Below are 20,687 nucleotides of genomic sequence, written 5' to 3'. Positions count from 1 at the left end.
CCAGATGCATCGAGTCCTAACTAGCGGACCAAAGTACAACTGTGCTTCATCTCTTTCGCCGCTGATATGCGTCCCTTCACCTCCGTCGCCGTGTAGCGCAACGAGGACAAACAAAGTGCTTGCGTGCGAGCGAGAGAATGAGATCGATCATGTGTCAACCTGTGCTCGCCATCGCGTTGTTGTTGTGGGGACTCGGGAGGCCTTGCTGCTCTGCTCAGGCCCTTGAGCTGACGCCTCATGATGTTGCGGCCATGGATACAAACGAACCGGCGAGCAGTGCATGTCCTTTTGTGTTTCCTACCTTCCAACTGCTTCCTCGGCACTATGCACCATTTACCACCACCATTATGTTACGGGTGCCCAGCGTTTGTGCTCTCTAACTTTTACCCTCCCCCATTCTTCTGATCGTTTCTCACTGTTCATTTGGTGTGGTGGTACTTCAGACTCATCTTCCTGTTTCACACCTCTTTGACATTTTTGGTGGCACTTGAGAACATGTCAGTGATTGCTAGTTAAGATTATTTTGCATACTTCTCCTTTTAATCTTCCCTGTGTCTGATCATGAAAAGTACAAATGTGTCACTTTAGCCTGATGAATTGAAAAGGACATGGTGGTGTACCGTAGCGCAACACTAATGGAAGAACATGGAGGGTTATCGAGACAAAACATAGCGAGCGCTTGGCGTTTGCGATGCGTGAGTCATAGGACCCTTGGAGAGCTGAAGCGACTTCGAGAGAAATGGAACACGCAGACAAAGCTGGAGAGGGAACACAGGCAGGCAGGATCGGGAGAGGCCCCGCCGCAGCAGCAGCGGCGGGCGAGGCCCACCTTTCATTCTAGGAGGACCGGGGGAGGCCCCGCAGCCGCAGCTGCGAGCGAGGCCCACCTATCATTCTAGCAAAATCCAAGAGACAGAGATGGATGGCAGGGTGCTCGAGATTCCAACAAAACTCGGATAACAGAGCACCAACCGAAGCGTTCTTTGCACTCTTTTGAGGAAGGAAACAGAGTAAAACTTCGGAGGCAACACAGTGCCTACAGGAAATGAGGAGGTGGCCATGCTAAACACCGAGAAAATTCCAGCGAGAGGGACAGATCATGAAGGCTAGAGTTGCTTGCAACTGTACGATGAGTCTCAGCTCGACCGAGTTCAACTACGGTTGCAGAGGATTTGCTACGCCCGCCCGGGCGTAAGCATGATGAAGGAAGAAGCGAGTCAAAGCAGTAGACCCTGAGCGGCCTGCCACTCCGGCCCGGGCGTAAGCATGATGAAGGAAGAAGCGAGTCAAAGCAGTAGACCCTGAGCGGCCTGCCACTCCGGCCCGGGCGTAAGCATGATGAAGGAAGAAGCGAGTCAAAGCAGTAGACCCTGAGCGGCCTGCCATTCTCGGTAGGGAGGGACGTACGTGAACTGGTGCCGGAACCAACCACATCACGGTCCTTTCTGCTGATACGAGCCAAATGGAGAGTGGGAAGGGAAGTATGCCCCGAACCCACCTCGGGAATAAACAATCGACACGTGTGGTGTATCTGTGTACTCTCCCACTATATAAGGGGATGTGTATCTCCCAAGGAGGTGTGGACTCCCCCGTGCTCGCTCCCAATTAGCAGGCGGCAGCAGCGGCAGAGCACGCGAAGGAACCAAAGAGCCACTGCCCGCTGCAGCACTCACGAACTGGAGAAGTATCTTTGTGCCGTGCGAAGCTTAGTGGAGAGACAACCAGAAGCCAAAACAAGGAAGCAGCAGAACCATGTGCAACACCACACCCTCCTCTCCTCCCTCTTTCCCCTTCGATACGAACTCTCATCTCTTAAGTACCCACAAGCTCCGTATGGAGGATCTCCCTCTCGAACCCCTTGACCAAGACCTCCACAGATGCCCCGGTCTTGCAGAGGTAAACACACTGCTACTCCCTCTGCCACACCAATGCATGCACACACTTGGTGCTTTCGCTAGCCGATATATAGAGATGCTGACGGTTGATATGCTTTGCTCGCATGAATTGGATTCAGGCGGCAGAAGAAATGAGGGCCATAGGGAAGATCTCTATCCCCACGGCTCTAACTGGCCTCGTCCTCTACTCGCGCGCCATGATATCGATGCTTTTCCTTGGCGGCCTCGGCCAGCTCGAGCTGGCGGGCGGCTCCCTGTCGATCGGGTTTGCGAACATCACTGGCTACTCCGTCCTCTCCGGCCTCGCCATGGGCATGGAGCCCATTTGTGGCCAGGCCTTCGGCGCCAAGCAACGCAAGCTCCTCGGTCTCACTCTGCAACGGACCATTCTGCTCCTGCTTTCGGCGTCCATCCCAATCGCCTTCCTTTGGCTCAATATGAAGAGAATCCTCTTGTGGTGCGGGCAGGATGAGCGGATCTCCTCCACCGCCCACATCTTCATTACATTCGCGATTCCTGACCTCTTCTTCTTGTCAGTTCTCCACCCTCTTCGCATCTACCTGAGATCTCAAAACATCACCTTTCCGGTCACGTACTGCTCGCTCGTCTCCGTCGTCCTCCACGTGCCGTTGAACTATCTCCTCGTCGTGCATCTCAAAATGGGTATCGCGGGCGTGGCCCTGGCGATGGTCTGGACCAATTTGAACCTGTTCATATGCTTGCTTCTCTTCGTCCTGTGCTCTGGCGTGTGCAAGGACTCGTGGGTGAGGCCGAGCATGGACTGCCTCAGGGGTTGGTCGACGTTGCTCAAGCTCGCCGCACCGTCGTGCGTGTCCGTGTGCCTCGAGTGGTGGTGGTACGAGTTCATGGTACTGTTCAGCGGCCTGCTGGCCAACCCCAAGGCAGCAGTTGCTTCCATGGGGATACTTATCCAGACTACGTCCTTGGTGTACGTCTTCCCGTCGGCGTTGAGCCTGGGGGTGTCCACCCGGGTCGGCAACGAGTTGGGAGCTAACCGTCCGGCCAAGGCCCGGACCGCGGCCGTGGTATCCTTGGCGTGCGCCGTCCTGCTCGGGCTCGCAGCGATGGTCTTCACGACTTCGATGAGGCATCAATGGGGGAGGCTGTTCACAAACGACGCAGAGACTCTGAAGCTCACAGCATTGGCGCTGCCAATCGCCGGGCTGTGTGAGCTCGGGAATTGCCCACAGACCACTGGGTGCGGCGTGCTAAGGGGGAGCGCGAGGCCGACCACCGGGGCCAACATCAATCTGGGCTCCTTCTACTTGATCGGACTGCCTGTTGCCATACTGCTGAGCTTCGTCGGGAAAATGGGGCTCCCGGGGCTGTGGCTGGGGCTGCTGGCGGCGCAGGCGTCGTGCGCGGCCATCATGGCATACGTGCTCGCCGGCACAGATTGGAGGATGGAGGTGGAGAGAGCCAGAGAACTGACAAGAGCTTCTAATTCTTCTCCTCCTCCTCCTCCTATCGCTCCCATCACTGCTGATACTAGTGGCATCAACAGTGTTCTATCACCTTCCACCAGTGAAGACAAAAAGAGGGCAGCTGCACTGGAAGGGATTTTGTGCATGAATGGCGATGTGAAGAGGGTGAGTAGTTCTGAAACAGATCATCTCATTTCCTATGTGTAATGAGTGCACAAATTCTTGTGTCTTTGACCTTAAAACCTTCTCTATTTCCTTCCTTCTTTTCCTATTCTAATCTGATGTATGGTTTGAGAATATACATGAATCTAATATGTCCATCTTGGTAACCCTGAGAGGGTCATTTCTTCCCAAGGATACGCAGTTCCCATCGGAGAGCAGATGGGACTTCTCGAGTAGAGGTACATGCAGAATCCAGCACGCAAATGTCACCATCTTCAAGTGAAGTTGCACAAGTACTGCATGTGATTGCAGAAGTACTCTTCCTACTCGTCTTCTTTGATAACTCCCATGGCAGCTGACTATTTAAGCATTCCCAAAGCTGTCCTCCTAATGATACACCGATAGTTCAACAAAATGGTAAAAGCTTAGAGCACCATCATGAGATGCCTGTGAAGTAAACAACCTTATCATCCCTGTACCTCCTCCACCAACTGGAACTCACCATTAAATCTTGGAACTTGTGGTGCTCTTCTAAGTACTCAATTTGCTGGAATGGTCGAAAGAACTCCCACATGCAAAAATATAGAGGGAAAACCAAGTATCGTCATCATCATCATCATCATCAAGCACCATGTCACTGCAGCTTTCCTGTTCTTTTGGCAGTAGAAATCTATTAATTACAGTGAGGGTGGATCATTGGTGGAGATGCTGAGTTCGGTGGGGCATGGGCTGCTGCAAAAGAAGAAACAGGGGAGGGGGAGGCGACTAAAAAAGATCACATCGCCACTATTGTTTATATAGGCTTCTGGTTGGACTTTCGAGTGTCATGTCAATACCGGAGCTGAAGCAGAGTGGGTGAGTGCTGTGCTGCGCTGCTGCTCCTCCAAGCGTTCAAAAGAGGGGATGATGAGGAGCTTGGAGGGCAGCGCCACCTGTGTTCTTGCCTTAGGGCTGACGAGGCTACCACGCTAGGAGGATTCATCACTGCCAACCCCATGTCACCATGTTCTCCTTCTCATATTCTATTACTCCGGCATGGTTCTTTTGGAAGACTTGAGCTGGAGCCCGGAGGTGGCGTTGGCTGTTGCATCGGTGAAAAAGAAGACCACTATCTCTCCACCGCCACCTCAAGATGGGGCAAGAAACATGCGAATTCAAACCCATTGAACAAGGTGGCGTGCTACACTGCAAAGCAATGGTGATCTGATCTCATGGCGACTGGAGAGAAGGGTGCCACGCGAGGTGGGAGACCATTAATAGTGATCAAAACAGGGTGCCCAACTCGGTCTCCGCTTGCCCATTTGTAAGGCAAAAGGGCTACGACTGAGCCACACGAAGCTCGATTGAGCATCTCCGGCGTGGAAGCAAGAGCGAGTGGTGGAGAAGATAGGTAAACTGAATGAATGACTACTACTGGCTGGCGTGGGTTGGCCTTTGACCTGCTCCGCTCCGTCTTCCCTTAAAACGCAGGGCAAGGTTGGAATCCAAGTAACGTAAGCTGGAAGATGGAGAGAAGCAAGGGAAAAGGAGATCCCTTCGTATTCCTCCATGGCAACGCAAGAACAGTCCTGTTCAAACTCTGGCACCATGGATTGGATCCGACCGATCCACGACCACCTTTCTGTACGAAAACATTCGATTAGTGACGAGATCATCAATCTGGTCAAAGAGTGGTCAGCATCAGTGCATATACCCTAAGGGAGAAAGAGAGAATGCTGCAATCAACACTTCAGATGCAATGAACACACTGCCCGTGGTGTGGTTGTACACTCCAACCGTGAAGCATTTGCACAAGGCATATTATCACTTGATGTGCACACCTAATCACAATCATACTAATTAAATCCATGCAATCCAGAGAAGATTTGAGTTTGCCAAATTGACCAGCTCATCTCTTTTACTAAGCAATGGTTGGAAGGATGTGCAGACAAATTAGCCAATTCCAACCTGTGGTGCAAAGCTTATTCAGGCTGGCCTGATTAAATGAACTTATACTACTAATCATGATTCCTTGAAACCTCTTTTTTCTGACAGTAGTATCCCAACCAGATATGCAAATAAATACTGCTAATACAACTCACCAGGAGCCAATGATGAGTGATGATATATGTTTTACAGTTACTTTATAACAATAATGTCAATTAGAACTGACGGCTGTAGAGAGGTATATGCTCAAACAATTATCATAATGAAAGCTAAATTTATAAAAGGAAAAATGAATACAGAGTAAAGACCATATGGGGTGAGATAAGGCTTCCAATAATGACATAAAATTATGATGAACTATGTAGGAACTGATAATGACAGAAATCACTTTCTGGTAACTTGAAATAAACACAAAGCAATGAAATAAATGGAAAAGCAAACTGATAGCATGACTCAGACAGCATACATTTATCAGGGAATTAAATCTAAAAGTATACTTGCCTAATGAAAATTGGCCTGACTTACAAGTTCTGGAAAATCCATCAGTATCGAAGTTGCTAAAAACTGAATCAATCCAGACGAACCCAGTAAACATATAAAAGGGGGCAGCCCAGCCTCCATAGTACCTAGCAATGCAAGCAAATATACCAGGTGCGGTCTGGCCTCGGTGAAATGTCTCCTGTTTCCCTGAGCAAATTAGGGTTAATATTTTACTTGCATGTTTCCATGATAATACAAAGGTAGATCAGAATAACTTGATCCAATAGAGTATTAACCCATAAGAAGCACACCTTCACCATGGCTCAAACTAGCTCCCAATCTGTTGATGTTATCAACTCAAATGCAGAAGATTGAAGAAACCTACACAGTGATGCACTGGTCCTGGAACCACATCCTGAAATTTGCAGCAGACTAGCAGCCAAACCTTCTGGTTACAGACTTTGGCACCCAGCTGATTGAATTGGAAGATTTCTCTAGCCTGTTAAAATGAAACTAATCTCAGTTAACGTAGAGAAACAAATAATTTCTCATGTGGTCGAGTTTGGAAGAGAGCTCGAAAGAGATAGCACCTTGAGATTTCCTCGACTGCTTTAATCACTTGCTAGGAACTAGTTTCCAGCACCTGGCCTCCAAATATGATTTCATCTAGGACAGTATGCATCCGGGAATAAGAAATCCACGTTCACATAGTTTACATGAAATCTTGTGGAGCCCGTCTCGGCCTTCTAGGTAAACAAGTCACTTTAGTTTTCATATAAGATGGGACGTGATGACAAGGAATGAAGCAAATTATTGTCTTCTACAACAGTAACACATCTCAACAACTCATATGGCTTGTCTGTATTATCAGCAAAAGAAAATATACAAAAACACAATTTTACACAACATACTTTAGTAGTTGCATTGTAAACACATCTACAACCATTAGCATACAATTTTTTTTTTCAAATTCTAAATTATGGTTTTTCTTGAAATTCTAAATTATACAAATTTCATGATGCCACAATTAACTTTCTAAGATCTTAAATTTGTCTTTTTGTTTTGGAAGATCCAAATTAAATTTCTCATCAATGAAAAATAATTGATGTTATTAGAAGAATGGATTGTATAAAGAGATAAAACTTGAACATGTAATATGCAAAAATAAATGAATTTGACAAAACCATATTGTGTATGCTGCAGTAGGGTAAGAGAAAGAAGCCAAATGTTGAAAGTATACCCTCTGACTAAAAAAGACAAGTGAAATCTCTGCCCAAGTAACCATTGCTGTGTCACCAAGAATATATCTTATCCATTGGGCGAACCCAGCAAATGAGGCTCCTACTAATGCAGAATCTGAGGGTTACCTTACAAATAAAGAAGTTGTTCCAGTATCTTGAACTGTGGTCATCCAGGTCACAAAAAAGCAATTTATCTGATGTACTAAAGCTTGTCCTCAATATATCTTATCTATTGGTGGCACATATATGCATACTAAATAATTTATTCTTTTAGTGTGAATTTCGCCCTGTTCGTACCTATTTACAACCTACTCATCACAAGGCTATATGTCCAATGCCTAAAAGATGCAGTTGAGAAGCATTTATAGAATATGGAGGTCTCCAACTAATTGGCATGATCTGATGTAAACTATAAATATGATGATACCCTCTTGGATCAATTTTCATAGTAAATATAGCCAGTAAGGGTATAGTAATAGATTCTTTTGTTGATTATAGATAGGAAACATTGCTATTCCAAAGCATTCATTTCTACTTGAAAAAAACATAGCATAAATACATTCTATTTTATACATAAAAACAAACGCTAGAAGTTTAAAGAAAGAAAATATGAAGATAAGAGACAAGTAGAGGGAAATGAGCCAATATTTAAACATTGAGTTCAAGATCCAGTCATGCCAAGTTTAATATGAGTAGCTCATGAGTGTTCTGAGCAAATACTCATTCTGTTATCGCTAATACTTCTAGCAAACAGGATAGAGTTAATTGATTCTCTGTAACATTGGTTTGTCTAACTAAAAGTGAACTTGCTTCAAGTTGTTTTGCAACCCATTCCATTGAGAACAAAATAACATTCTCCTAAGCTCACTTTCCCTAGCTTTTGTGCATTCTTCTTTTAGTTAAGATGAAAGAGCAGATGCATTTTACTCGGTTATAATAGAAGTTTTCTGGAAAGCTTCAGCGGTGAGCTCTGGCGACAGGAGTCACTCCTCTTCCCCCCTATGAACCCCAAAGTTTCCCCACCCCCAAAGCCTCCAGACAAGCCTCCCAACTCACCCGACGATTCTTGCAAAGCCCCTCTCTCTTCTTCTCGACCATCATGCAACCCTACACTGCTGCCACAATCTATCCGATCAACCTAGGCTAGCCTCTTCAAGGGAACACAAAATGGCAACAAAGCTCCTTGTGAAGCCACCCTCCATCGCATTCAGGAGAGCTCCAATCTAGTGATAGAGCTCGACCTCTCAGAAGTGAAGACCTCCAAGGAGGCTTGGCAACACTGTCTCTATGAAAAATTCTTCGAGCGTGCACCCCCATCTGGAATTCTTAAGATCGATCCTGTTCAAGATTTGGAAACTCCCAAATGGAATTTAGATTGTGGATATAGCATCAGGATTCTTTGGCTTCCATTTCAATTCCAAGGAGGAACTATCGGACATCCTCACTGGAGGGTCGTGGTTTGTTGGTAGCTAGGCTCTTACCCTCCTGCCTTGGAAGGACAACTTCCAATCGTTGTGGGAGAAAGTGGAAGTTGCACCAATCTAGATTTAATTGCCAGGCTTGCCATTTGAGCTTCACTATTCGAGCGTTCTTAGTAAAATTGCCTCTAGAATTGGTAGATTGGTGAAGATAGATGATATCACACTATCTCGTTCAAGAGGGAAGTTTGCCCGTGTGTGTCCTAGTCAACTTCTCCAAACCTTTGCCCCAAGGTTTCTGGATCAAGGAGGGCTCTTACCAGTTTTTCCAAACAATATCATATGAAAATATACCCAATATCTATTTCAGCTATGGCGTGGTCGAGCATTGTTCTGATCTTTGCCCTTGTTTACAATGTAAGGCCGAACTCGAACAACCCTCCCCTCCTCTCCTTCTTCCTCTAACATTAACTCCTCGTTTGAGGCTTTGGTTTGCAGGGTGACGGAGGTCTTCCATAAGGCAACTGAGAAAGGGTTGAAACAGGGTGATGACTAACTTGCAGACAAAGTAGATCTAGAGTGGGTCAGGATAGTGAAGGATGGGCCTAAAGCTCAAGAGGAGATCATGAAGTCGACTCCCTCCCCTTCGTTCTTCTTCTCCTCTTCTCAATCAAAGAAAAAGAAAACTCTACATCCTAGTGCCGATTCTGCAGATGCAGAGGCTCTCAATCCCTCGCCGCACCCCCCTCTTCTCCTAATCTAATTATTATACTCTCTTGGTATTACAGGAGTGCCTCGAAACAAGAAGGAAAGGAGCAATTCATGGTCCTTATAAAAACACATCAACTAGATATCATCACTCTTCTTGAGACTCACCTGGACGAGGAGTGCAACTGCAGTTTCCTCCATAGGCTAGGAAAGGCTTGGAGTGGGAACTTCGTCTCGGTTGTTGGACGTTCTGGCGGCATATTAGTAGCCTAGAAATCCTCCTCGATCAAGGCTACCACTATTAGCAAAAATACCCAAAGTTTTAATCTCGTTATGGAAACCCCTTGTATGTCCCCATAGATCTTTTCCGCAATATATGCAAGCACTTCGGTTCATACTCGTCGGTCTCTTTGGACTTTGCTCTCTGCTCTCGGTTTTGTTTCGCTTTCATAGTTTCTTTACAACGATTTTAGCACTATCCTTTTTATCGATGAAAAGCTTGGAGGTAGGCCGTTCCTTCTTTCTAGTTCTGTCTTGGATTTCCAGAACTTTGTTTTTAACTCTGGTCTTCTTGATTTTGGCTTTTATGGTAGTCGTTTCACCTGGAGCAACAAGGCACTTTAGGATCTTTGCTAGGTTGGACTGTGCCCTTGGTAACCAGTATTGAATTTCTTTGTTTGATAAGATTTTCATCCAGCACTTGGCTCGGGCTGCGTCCGACCATGCCCCTCTTCTTATTCAAGCAAACAAGATTAAACAGGGCTGTAAATCTGCTAAAATATTTTTACCAAGAGGTCAATAATATTGTTGCCTCTGTTGGGCTGATGGCCCATATTCAGCCCATGTGGGCTTTATTAGCCCACAGCCCACACCCCCTCTTAACCTAACCCTAATTAAGATTAGGGGGGTGTGGTGGCTGCGTTTTAGATGCAGATTAAAGCTATAAAAATGCAGCAACGAGGCAGATCTTTGGAGCCACGAGATTCCAAAGAGAAGAAGGAGAACAAGGCAGAAAAGGAAGAGAAAGAAAGGGAAGAAGACAAGGACAACGCAGAGATACTGTTCTCAATCATCTAGCAGAGTTCTCATCTCAGGTTAGATCAAATCTACAGTAGACTCTTGCTGTGATTACTTGGGGAGGTTTTAGATATTGTGGGCAGTGACGTGATCCTTGTATCCAAGTTCTTCTCTTATGGTTGTTGCTAGGGTTTTGGGCAAGAGATTGAGATTTGTATATTCATTATTCTCATAGTGGATTATCTCTAGTTTGCCCCGTGGTTTTTACCCTTCACATTGAAGGGGTTTTCCACGTATATCTTGGTGTTCTGTTTGATTGTGTTTCCATTTTATTCCGCTGCGTATTTTGGTCTTCTAGTATTTGTTCCTATACAAAGGTTATTCCTGTTTATATCCCCATCAACTGGTATCAGAGCGGGGTTTTGGTGATTTAATTTTTGTATTTGAACATGGAGGCCAGTAATATTTCTCGCATGATTAGTTTGAATGGAAATAATTGGATGATATGGAAACCAAGAATGGAAGATCTCTTGTATTGCAAAGATTTGTATGGACCTTTGCAAGGGGATAGTGCAAAACCTACAACTATGACAGATGATGAGTGGAAGAGGTTAGATCGAAAAACAATTGGGTTTATTAGACAGTGGCTTGATGATAGTGTCTTTCACTATGTTTCTACTGAAATTTCTGCATATTCTTTTTGGAAAAAATTGAAAAGTCTCTATGAAAGAAAAACAGCTGGCAACAAAGCTTTTTTGATCAGAAAACTTGTGAACCTAAAATATAGAGAGGGTGCTTTTATTGCTGAGAATTTGAATGAAATGCAGAGTATTACTAACCAGTTATCCTCTATGAAAATGTCTCTTGATGATGAGTTGCAGGCATTGTTACTTCTCAGTTCATTACCAGAAAGTTGGGAGACACTGGTGGTTTCCCTTAGTAATTCTGCACCAGATGGTATTGTCACTATGAGTCAAGTAACAAGCAGTTTGTTGAATGAGGAGTTGAGAAGAAAGAGTTCGGCAACATCTCAGAATGATTCACAGGCACTTATCTCAGAGAACAGAGGAAGGTCAAAGTCTAGAAGCAGTTCACGTATGGGTAGGAGCAAGTCAAGATCAAGAAAAGATATTGCTTGCTATAACTGTGGTGAGAAAGGACATTACAAGAACCAATGTAAGCAACCTAAGAAGAACAAGAAAAAGGGAAAAGAAGTGGAGTCTACAGAGTCAAAGAATAATACTACAGCTACAGTACAGGGTGGTGATTATTTGATTTTGTCTCCTTCTGATGATATTTTTTCTTGTGTGTGTCAGGATCTTGAGTGGGTGATTGACACAGGTGCTTCTTATCATGCTACACCTCGGAGGGAGTTTTTTGCTACATACAGGTCTGAAAACTTTGGTGTTATCAAGATAGGCAACTATGGCACAGCAGACATCATTGGCATGGGTGATATCCATTTAAAGACCAACCTTGGCTGCAAGTTGGTACTTAAGGATGTGAGGCATGTGGTTGACTTGAGGCTGAATTTAATTTCAGTTGGAAGACTAGATGACGAAGAGTATGAAAGCAGATTTCACAAAGGGCAATGGAAGCTCAGTAAGGGTTCTCTTGTTATAGCTAGTGGAAAGAAATGTTATACTTTGTACAGGTTGCAGGCTAAAGCTTATGGTGAGCAGTTAAATGCTACAGAGAAAGACTTCAGTATGGAGTTGTGGCATAGGCGATTGGGACACATGAGCGAGAAGGGGCTGCAAGCTCTTTCCAAGAGAGAGGTATTACCAGATCTCAGAGGTATACATCTGAACCCTTGTATTGATTGTTTGGCTGGTAAACAACATAGAGTTTCATTTACTAGTGCTGCTTTGTCTAGAAAAATGCATGCCTTAGACCGTGTTTATACAGATGTATGTGGTCCTTTGAGGACAAAAACTCCTGGTGGATCTGTTGATGTTCTTGGTATAAGTGGTGCACTTTATTTTGTCACTTTTATAGATGATTTTTCCAGGAAAGTTTGGGCTTATGCTTTGAAGACCAAAGATCAGGTTATTAATGTCTTCAAAGAGTTTCATGCCAGGGTTGAAAGGGAGACAGAAAGGAAATTGAAATGCATAAGATCAGATAATGGTGGTGAGTATACGGGATTGTTTAATGACTATTGCAGGTCACATGGGATCCAACATGAGATGACAGTTCCTGGTACACCTCAACATAATGCAATTACAGAGAGGATGAACCGCACCATCATGGAAAAGATCATATGTATGTTTTCACAGGCCAAGCTACCCAAAAGATTTTGGGATGAGGCTTTGAGGACTACAGTTGATGTGATCAACTTATCACCATGTACAGCCCTAGATGGTGATGTTGCAGAGCATGTATGGTCAGAGAAAGATGTTTCCTACAGGCATTTGAGAGTATTTGGTTGTCGTGCATTTGCACATGTTCCAGATAATGAGAGGTCCAAGCTGGATGGTAAGTCTAAAGAATGTATTTTTCTTGGTTACTCACATGATCAGTTTGGTTACAGGCTTTGGGATCCAGAAAAGCAGAAGGTGTTCAGGAGCAGAGATGTGGTCTTCTTTGAGGATCAAACTTTTGAGGATTTGAAGAAGAAGGCACCAGCCAAGACTTCTGCAGAAGGATTAGCAGATTGTGACCCAGTTATTCCTCCAGTATATCAGGGTGATGGGGGAGATGTGCAGGAAAATAGTGTAGAGCCTGATGTTGATTTACCTGCAGGACATGTTGAGCAAGAAGAAGTAGGAGAGCAAGTTCCCGCAGAACCTCAGTTGAGAAGATCTTCTAGACAACGTCAACCTTCCAGAAGATACTCTACAGATGAGTATGTGATGCTTACTGATGCAGGCGAACCAGAGAGTTACCAGGAAGTAGTTGAGAGTGAGCAGAAAGAGAAGTGGTTAGTTGCTATGTAGGAAGAGATGGATGCTCTTCAGAAGAACCACACTTATGAATTGGTGCTGCTACCAAATGGAATGAAGGCCTTGAAGAACAAGTGGGTTTTTAGGTTGAAGACTCAAGAATATTGTTCTCAACCAAAGTACAAAGCTAGATTGGTTGTGAAAGGCTTTGGTCAAAAGAAAGGTATTGACTTTGAAGAGATATTTTCTCCTGTTGTTAAAATGTCTTCTATTCGTGTTGCTCTTGGTATTGCTGCTAGCCAGGACTTGGAGGTTGAGCAGTTAGATGTGAAGACAGCTTTCCTTCATGGTGATTTGGAGGAGGAAATTTATATGGAGCAACCAGAAGGCTTCAAAGTCAAAGGTAAAGATAATTTTGTCTGCAAGTTGAAGAAGAGCTTGTATGGGCTAAAGCAAGCTCCAAGACAGTGGTATAGAAAGTTTGATTCATTTATGACAGAAAATGGATACAAAAGAACGGCTTCAGATCATTGTGTGTACATCAAATGGTTTGGTGAGGATTTTATTATTCTCTTACTTTATGTTAATGACATGCTTATTCTTGGGAAAGATATGTCTAAAATTGACAGGTTGAAGAAGGAACTGAGTGAGTCTTTTGCAATGAAGGACATGGGGCCAGCAAAGCAAATACTAGGCATGCAGATTTCTCGTGACAGGAAAAACAAGAAGATTTGGTTGTCACAGGAGAAATACATCGAGAAGGTATTGGAAAGATTCAGTATGAGCAATGCTAAGCCAGTTGGTTCTCCTCTTGCAGGTCACTTCAAGTTGTGCTCAGAACAGAGTCCGTCAAGTGATGAGGAGAAGGAGAAAATGCAAAAGGTTCCTTATGCTTCAGTAGTTGGAAGTTTAATGTATGCAATGGTATGTACGAGGCCAGACATCGCATATGCAGTGGGTGTTACTAGCAGATTTCTTGCAAATCCAAGCAAAGAGCACTGGGCAGCAGTGAAGTGGATTTTTAGATATCTCAGAGGGAGCTCTAAGGTTTGTTTAAGCTTTGGAGGTGGACCACCTATGTTAACAGGTTACACAGATGCAAATATGGCAAGAGATATAGATACGAGGAAGTCTACTTCAGGTTATGTACTTACTTTTGCAGGGGGAGCTGTGTCATGGCAATCCAAGTTACAAAGGTGTATTGCTCTCTCTACCACAGAAGCAGAATATATTGCTGCTACAGAGGTATGCAAAGAAATGTTATGGATGAAAGAATTCTTACAAGAATTGGGGCTGAAACAGAAAAATTATGTGGTGCATTGTGACAGCCAGAGTGTCATCCATTTGTGTAAGAACCCAATGTTTCATTCCAAGTCAAAGCATATAGATGTTAGATATCACTGGATTCGAAATGTATTTGAAGAGAAGTAGTTGCAGCTTCAGAAAATTCATACAGATGACAACGGAGCAGACATGTTGACGAAGACCTTACCAAAAGAAAGACAGGAGATATGCCGACAGTTGGTCGGTATGGCTTCACATTGAGGAGTCATGGGACAGCCTCCCTTATGGGCTGAAGGGGGAGGTTGTTGGGCTGATGGCCCATATTCAGCCCATGTGGGCTTTATTAGCCCACAGCCCACACCCCCTCTTAACCTAACCCTAATTAAGATTAGGGGGGTGTGGTGGCTGCGTTTTAGATGCAGATTAAAGCTATAAAAATGCAGCAACGAGGCAGATCTTTGGAGCCACGAGATTCCAAAGAGAAGAAGGAGAACAAGGCAGAAAAGGAAGAGAAAGAAAGGGAAGAAGACAAGGACAACGCAGAGATACTGTTCTCAATCATCTAGCAGAGTTCTCATCTCAGGTTAGATCAAATCTACAGTAGACTCTTGCTGTGATTACTTGGGGAGGTTTTAGATATTGTGGGCAGTGACGTAATCCTTGTATCCAAGTTCTTCTCTTGTGGTTGTTGCTAAGGTTTTGGGCAAGAGATTGAGATTTGTATATTCATTATTCTCATAGTGGATTATCTCTAGTTTGCCCCGTGGTTTTTACCCTTCACATTGAAGGGGTTTTCCACGTATATCTTGGTGTTCTGTTTGATTGTGTTTCCATTTTATTCCGCTGCGTATTTTGGTCTTCTAGTATTTGTTCCTATACAAAGGTTATTCCTGTTTATATCCCCATCAGCCTCTTCATGGAGAGGAGACATCAACACCCTTTACCCTCTCTCTGACATCCACCACAGATTAAAAACTTGAAAAGGTCGTTCTAGACACTGAGAAAGAAATAGTTGGCCTTGAAACTAAAGACTCCAATGGCATGCTTACCCCCGATGATCACTCTAATCTCCTCTACCTGCACAATAAACTCACTGCTTTAAATAGATAGCTCCTCATTAAGTGGAAGACATGAGCTAAAATTAAATGGGACTTGGAAGAGTGGAAGGGGCTAAAAACACCATTTTTTTTCACAAAGTGGCTACCCTCAGAAACCATAAAAACAGCATTAACCTTTTAAAACTTGATAATGGTGATCTTTGTCACAACGATCGTTTTGTTCTCACTTCTCTAATTGGTATCCAAATTTGTGGGCTCATTCTAGCTCCAAACCCTCTGAAAACTGGAATCTCATTCCCACCCTTCCCCCTCTCACTCATTCTGACAATTCCATCTTGAGTGATCTGTTTTCTGGAAATTAGTAATTCTCTTAAGCCTACCGGCTTTATTGTCAAATTTTTCTTTAAATATTGAATGTCTCTTAAGGACCACATCTTGGAAGCTTTCAACTTCTTTCCAAAATCCAAACATCTCCCACAAAGTTCGGGCAGAACTTTCGTGGTCCTTGTTCCCAAACATGATAACCCTGAGAAAATCAAAGACTACAGGTCGATCGCTCTTTGCAACGTGATTTGCAAACTGCTTTTTGAGATCCTGGTTAACCGAATTCACATTCATCTTAACAAACTTGTTCAACAAGAACAATCTATGTTCATTTCTGGTTGATCCATCCATGATAATATTCTGATCGTCAATGAGCTTCCCCACTTCATGGTCACCTCTAAGGGCAACTCTCCTATGGTAATGCTCAAAATTGACCTAGCCAAAGCATTTGATAGCATATCCTGGAATGCCATCTTATAGGTCATGGAGCCCATGAAATTTCCTCCTATTTTTATATCTTGGATTTTTGCTTGCCTGTCCTCCCCAACCTTTGCTTGTCTGATCAATGGGATTCCTTTTGATTGGTTCTCTAGGCATAGAGGTATACGCCAAGGGGACCAAATCTCACCATATCTTTACATTCTGATCCAGCAGATCCTCTCTTTGGTTCTCACTGACCTTGTTAGCTTTAACAAGTTCACCCCTTTTAACATCAAGGGAATCAAGGTCTCATATCTCATGTTTGCTAACGATTTGATATTTTCCTTTAGGGCGAACCTAAAAACATGCAACAGTGTCCTTTCTACCCTCAACCTATTCGCCAATCTAACCAATCTCACGGTTAGCTTGGATAAATCTAATGTTTACTTCCCCAAGCATTGCAGTCTTACCACGAAATATGGAATTTGCAATCTGTTCGACATTAAGGAGGGATCCTGGCCCATCCCTTATCTTGAAACTTTTCTCTCCAATGGCAAAATCCAAGAGCGCTACCAAGGTCGGATGGTTGACAAGGCCCTTGGTAAGATTAAAGACTGGTACAAAGGGTTGCTCTCTCAAATGAGCAAAACTGTCCTTATTAATTCGGTTATTAACTCTATCCCTACCCACACCCTCATGAGTTCTTGGACTAATAAAAAAATCATTAGTAACATGAGCAAGGTCACTAGGAACTTTTTTTGGAATGATAATGCTGATCATAACAAATGTAAACTCATCAATTGGGATCAGATCGCTAACTCTAAGAGTTGCAGTGGGCTTGGCATACACAACCTAAAAATTATCAAAACTACCATTAATGCCAAGTGTGTCCTCCCTCTTCTAAACTGTGATAGCAAGCTTTGGGTCAATATCCAGAGTGCCAAATACGGGGACCTTAACCCTTGGGAGAACAACAAAACCACTAGGGTATCCCATGCCCAACAATGTCTCTCCCACTTATTGAATCATCTTATGGGATTCTACATAAAATTATTGGGGAAGGTTGTAAAGTCTGGACGGACCCTTGGATCTATAACTGCCCCATTAATTGATGGCCTACTTTCTTTAAAATTAATGCTGTTGAGAAAATTGATACTGTTGCTGATCTTATTGCTGAAGGGCTTGGGACTTGATAAAACTAAGGGAGGTGTTCCACCCCTTGCTCATCTCCTGCATCCTTTGTATTCATCTCCTACAGGTTCCCAGTAATGATGCTTGGGTTTGGACTCTTTCCCCAAAGGGTTCTTTAACTACAAGCAGTACTTATAGGTATGTGAAAGCTAACAAAAGCTAGAGGAAGAAGCATGGAATGGCTGGGAGGCGATGTGGCAGATAGAGGTGGCCCCAAAAATCAATACCTTTATGTGGAAACTTTTATGAAATCTACTCTCCATAGCTGATTTTTTCACCAACTTCCTTCACTTCTAGCTTGAGCCATGACAAGTTTGCCACCTCTTCAATGACTCTCACATTCTTTTTGAGTGTCGCTTTACTTCCTCCTATTGGAGATTGGTTAGGGATCATATCCTAGTTTCCTTCTATTGTTTCGATGAGTGGAATGAAGGATCTTAGCTTAATGAGGGATACAACCTTGGACATCTTGAGGGTCTTTGGACTCGAAGTTCCATCGCAAACTGCCTTTGGCAGCTTTGGTTAAACCGCAATAATTGCCGCTTTTGCAACCATTGTTTCAGTGCTTTTCTCTACTGTAGGGCTATAGCTGACACAAATGCCATTTGCACAACCCAAGCTCTTGAGGGAACGGGCATGACACAACCCCCTTACACATCACAGGGAGTATCTTCTTGCCTTCGACTCAAATGTGATGGATCCTTTGACCCTGTTACTGGTCTTACAGGTGGCGGGGATGCTGTTAAGGATATTGAAGGAACAATCCTGATAGAGGGAAGATTTCCCTGTGTGGCCACTTCAACGCTAATGGCGGTAGCGCTCGCATTGCTTGAAGGACTCAGGCAAGCCCTCCAACACAGCTTACACACATTGGACACATGGACGGACTGTCTCCAACTTGTCAATTGTATCAACTCCAACCCAAAGGTCTTCTGGGACCTCAAAACCATAATTTTGGATATACTTTCCTCTGCTAGCAGGTTGAATATTATGGGTTTCAACCATTTTGATAGGACACTAAACCCTGTAGCCTATGACCATACCCTTTTTTGTAGGGTACAGGGCACTTCCCATTTTAGTTCTTGTCTAGAGGCCTCTAATGCCTTAGTTTTTGCAACTTCTTCTAAATATAGCATTTTCATTTTTTTAAAAAAAATGAAAGAGAAGTTTACTATTTCAGTTGCATAGCGGAGGAATATGCACAAGTAATCTGAAATTTTGGTGTATATGTTGACGAACTGACTTGTCAAAAAAATCCAAGAAATTGCTTACAAAACAAATGCATACCTTGTTGAAGTTAAACACTATGTCAAGCTCACCGACATTCTTGAAGCATCTGTCCAGTGTCTTAACAGGGACTGCAGTTGACAGAATCTAAATTAGGAACGAAGTTTCATACAAGGCTATGGGCACAATTAACTCACGATCGTCAAAAAAGTTCCATGCAAGAACAAACGATAAAATTTTTATAAGGAAATAATCTCTAGGTTGAAAGCTTGATTTGCACCTTGACTGAGGTCGAGCATAGGTAGTTCGTTTTCACAACCATCAAACACAAAAACAAAATACAGCGTCGCGAGGTGCTTGTATACCAGCCGGGTACCCTGCAAGAAAGATGAACCATGGCAGTGGCAGTCACCAGATTGATAAGATAGATGGCAGGAAAGATGGGAATTTTCTTGGAGAGCAAACATCAAAGCCACAATCTATCTACAAAATTTCTAAGCAATGGCCAACATTGTCTGTGGAATTTTACGGGCCCTTAGCTCTATAAATCATCAACAATTTTTCTCTGATAAAAAATCCAACTTTAAAAGGAGGAATTATATTCAGCAATTAGAGGTACAATTGTAACAAAAAATCAAACATATAGACGTTTATGCTCTCCTCTTGGTGGCTTCCTCCTTTCTGCAACGAGAGATAAAGTAAGAGAGGACAAGATTACTGAGCCGAAGATTGCATCTGCTTCGACGAAATTGCTAACATTGTCCGGTCTTCCCGATAAAACTACGGCATAATGACGTAAAAATATTAATGGAAATTTTGTAGCGAAGATATAAAACGAACGAAGTAAGAGGGGTGAATTGAGGGTTCTTTTCCAGATTATTGGGATTACAGGCTTCCGACCTGTGAAGACGCTGCGTATGAGCTCCTGCTGTTTCTCCGGGGGCTGGACTTCAAGAGAAGAGCATGCAAGAGCAGTCAATCTAAAGAGACGATTCCAATTGGAATGCAAACATCAAGGCAGAAGAGAGAAAAAGGAGGAGATTTCGGGGACCCGGAAGTCATAAAACTTGAGGGGGCGGGGCTTGCCCTCGGTGTTCATCACGATCACCACGCGTATCATGGTTGCCGCTGGGCACCCAAATCCAAAGAGGCACTCGGAACGGAGAGAGGTGGCCGAAGCGCCGCTCCAGCCAATGACGTTGTTTCCGTTTTTGAAGACAAAAAACAGAGGCGGAAATGTTTTTGGAAACGGCCTCTTCCATGTTGGAATTCATCGAGTCGAATATATATATATATATATATATATATATATATAAGGGTTAAGTTCGGTCATGAATCTTTTAAATCTTTATAGGTTACTCATATCTAAAATAATCTATATATTTTAAAAATATAATATATAAACCCATTCCATTAAATCTAAGTTAAGTTAACGGATGTTAAAATTTACTTATATAGTATGTTAACTCATAATAAATTATCAATATAATAATATATATAATTTAGAATTAAGATTCATTTTAGCTCTTATAATTTTGGTCATTGATCTTTTAAGCCCTTATGGTTTACTCATGTATAAGATAACTCATATATTTTCAAAAACATAGTATATCAGCCTCTCCCATTAAGTTTGAGTTAATAGACGTTAGAGTTTGCTTACGTAGCATGCTAACTCATAAAAAAATTATTAATATAATGACATATATAATTTAAGTTTTAAGAAAAAACGAAGACCTCCATCAATGACGGGAGGAGGCATCGTCGTTGAATTGACCAACAGTAATTATGCTGAGTTATTGTTGTCTAGCAAGGCATCATACACACATAGTCTCCCATACTAACAATGAGCTCACGAGCTTTTGGTCTTGTCTCAAGTGGATATGTGTCAACCAGTCCGACGCTAGGTATACAGTGGTCTCTTGGTCCCTCTTTCTCCTCAGTGTTTTTGTCTCTATCGCCTCCCACTTCATTCTCTTCTATGTTTGAGTTTAGCTCTTCTTCACTTT

The 20,687-nt window shown here is 43.3% G+C and overlaps 1 protein-coding gene and 1 long non-coding RNA gene across 5 annotated transcripts; one reads left to right on the top strand and one right to left on the bottom strand.

Moving 5' to 3' along the window:
* The first annotated feature begins 1,145 nt into the window (after positions 1–1,145).
* LOC135607654 (protein DETOXIFICATION 48-like) lies at positions 1,146–3,669 on the top strand. Its single transcript, XM_065099617.1, has 2 exons — positions 1,146–1,896; positions 2,015–3,669. Exons 1-2 carry the CDS (start codon positions 1,753–1,755, stop codon positions 3,545–3,547), a joined length of 1,677 nt encoding a protein of 558 aa, XP_064955689.1. The 5' UTR covers positions 1,146–1,752; the 3' UTR covers positions 3,548–3,669.
* LOC103974080 (uncharacterized) lies at positions 3,514–19,928 on the bottom strand. 4 transcript variants are annotated; one of them, XR_010485217.1, is made up of 7 exons: positions 18,962–19,928; positions 18,742–18,812; positions 6,499–6,651; positions 6,220–6,407; positions 5,954–6,115; positions 4,005–5,123; positions 3,514–3,889 (listed from the first exon to the last, which is right to left on the bottom strand). It is a non-coding gene; the product is annotated as an uncharacterized LOC103974080 (long non-coding RNA). The 4 variants fall into 4 exon arrangements; XR_010485219.1 differs by having other exon boundaries at positions 3,514–5,123; positions 18,962–19,461; positions 19,582–19,928; XR_010485218.1 differs by having other exon boundaries at positions 3,514–5,123; positions 6,499–6,654.
* Between the last annotated feature and the right edge of the window lie 759 nt (positions 19,929–20,687).

Source organism: Musa acuminata, chromosome BXJ2-3, assembly GCF_036884655.1.
Source record: "Musa acuminata AAA Group cultivar baxijiao chromosome BXJ2-3, Cavendish_Baxijiao_AAA, whole genome shotgun sequence".
NCBI lineage: Eukaryota > Viridiplantae > Streptophyta > Magnoliopsida > Zingiberales > Musaceae > Musa > Musa acuminata.
The sequence above is the reverse complement of the archived record's forward strand: the minus strand, read 5'-3'. Positions and strand labels throughout refer to the sequence as shown.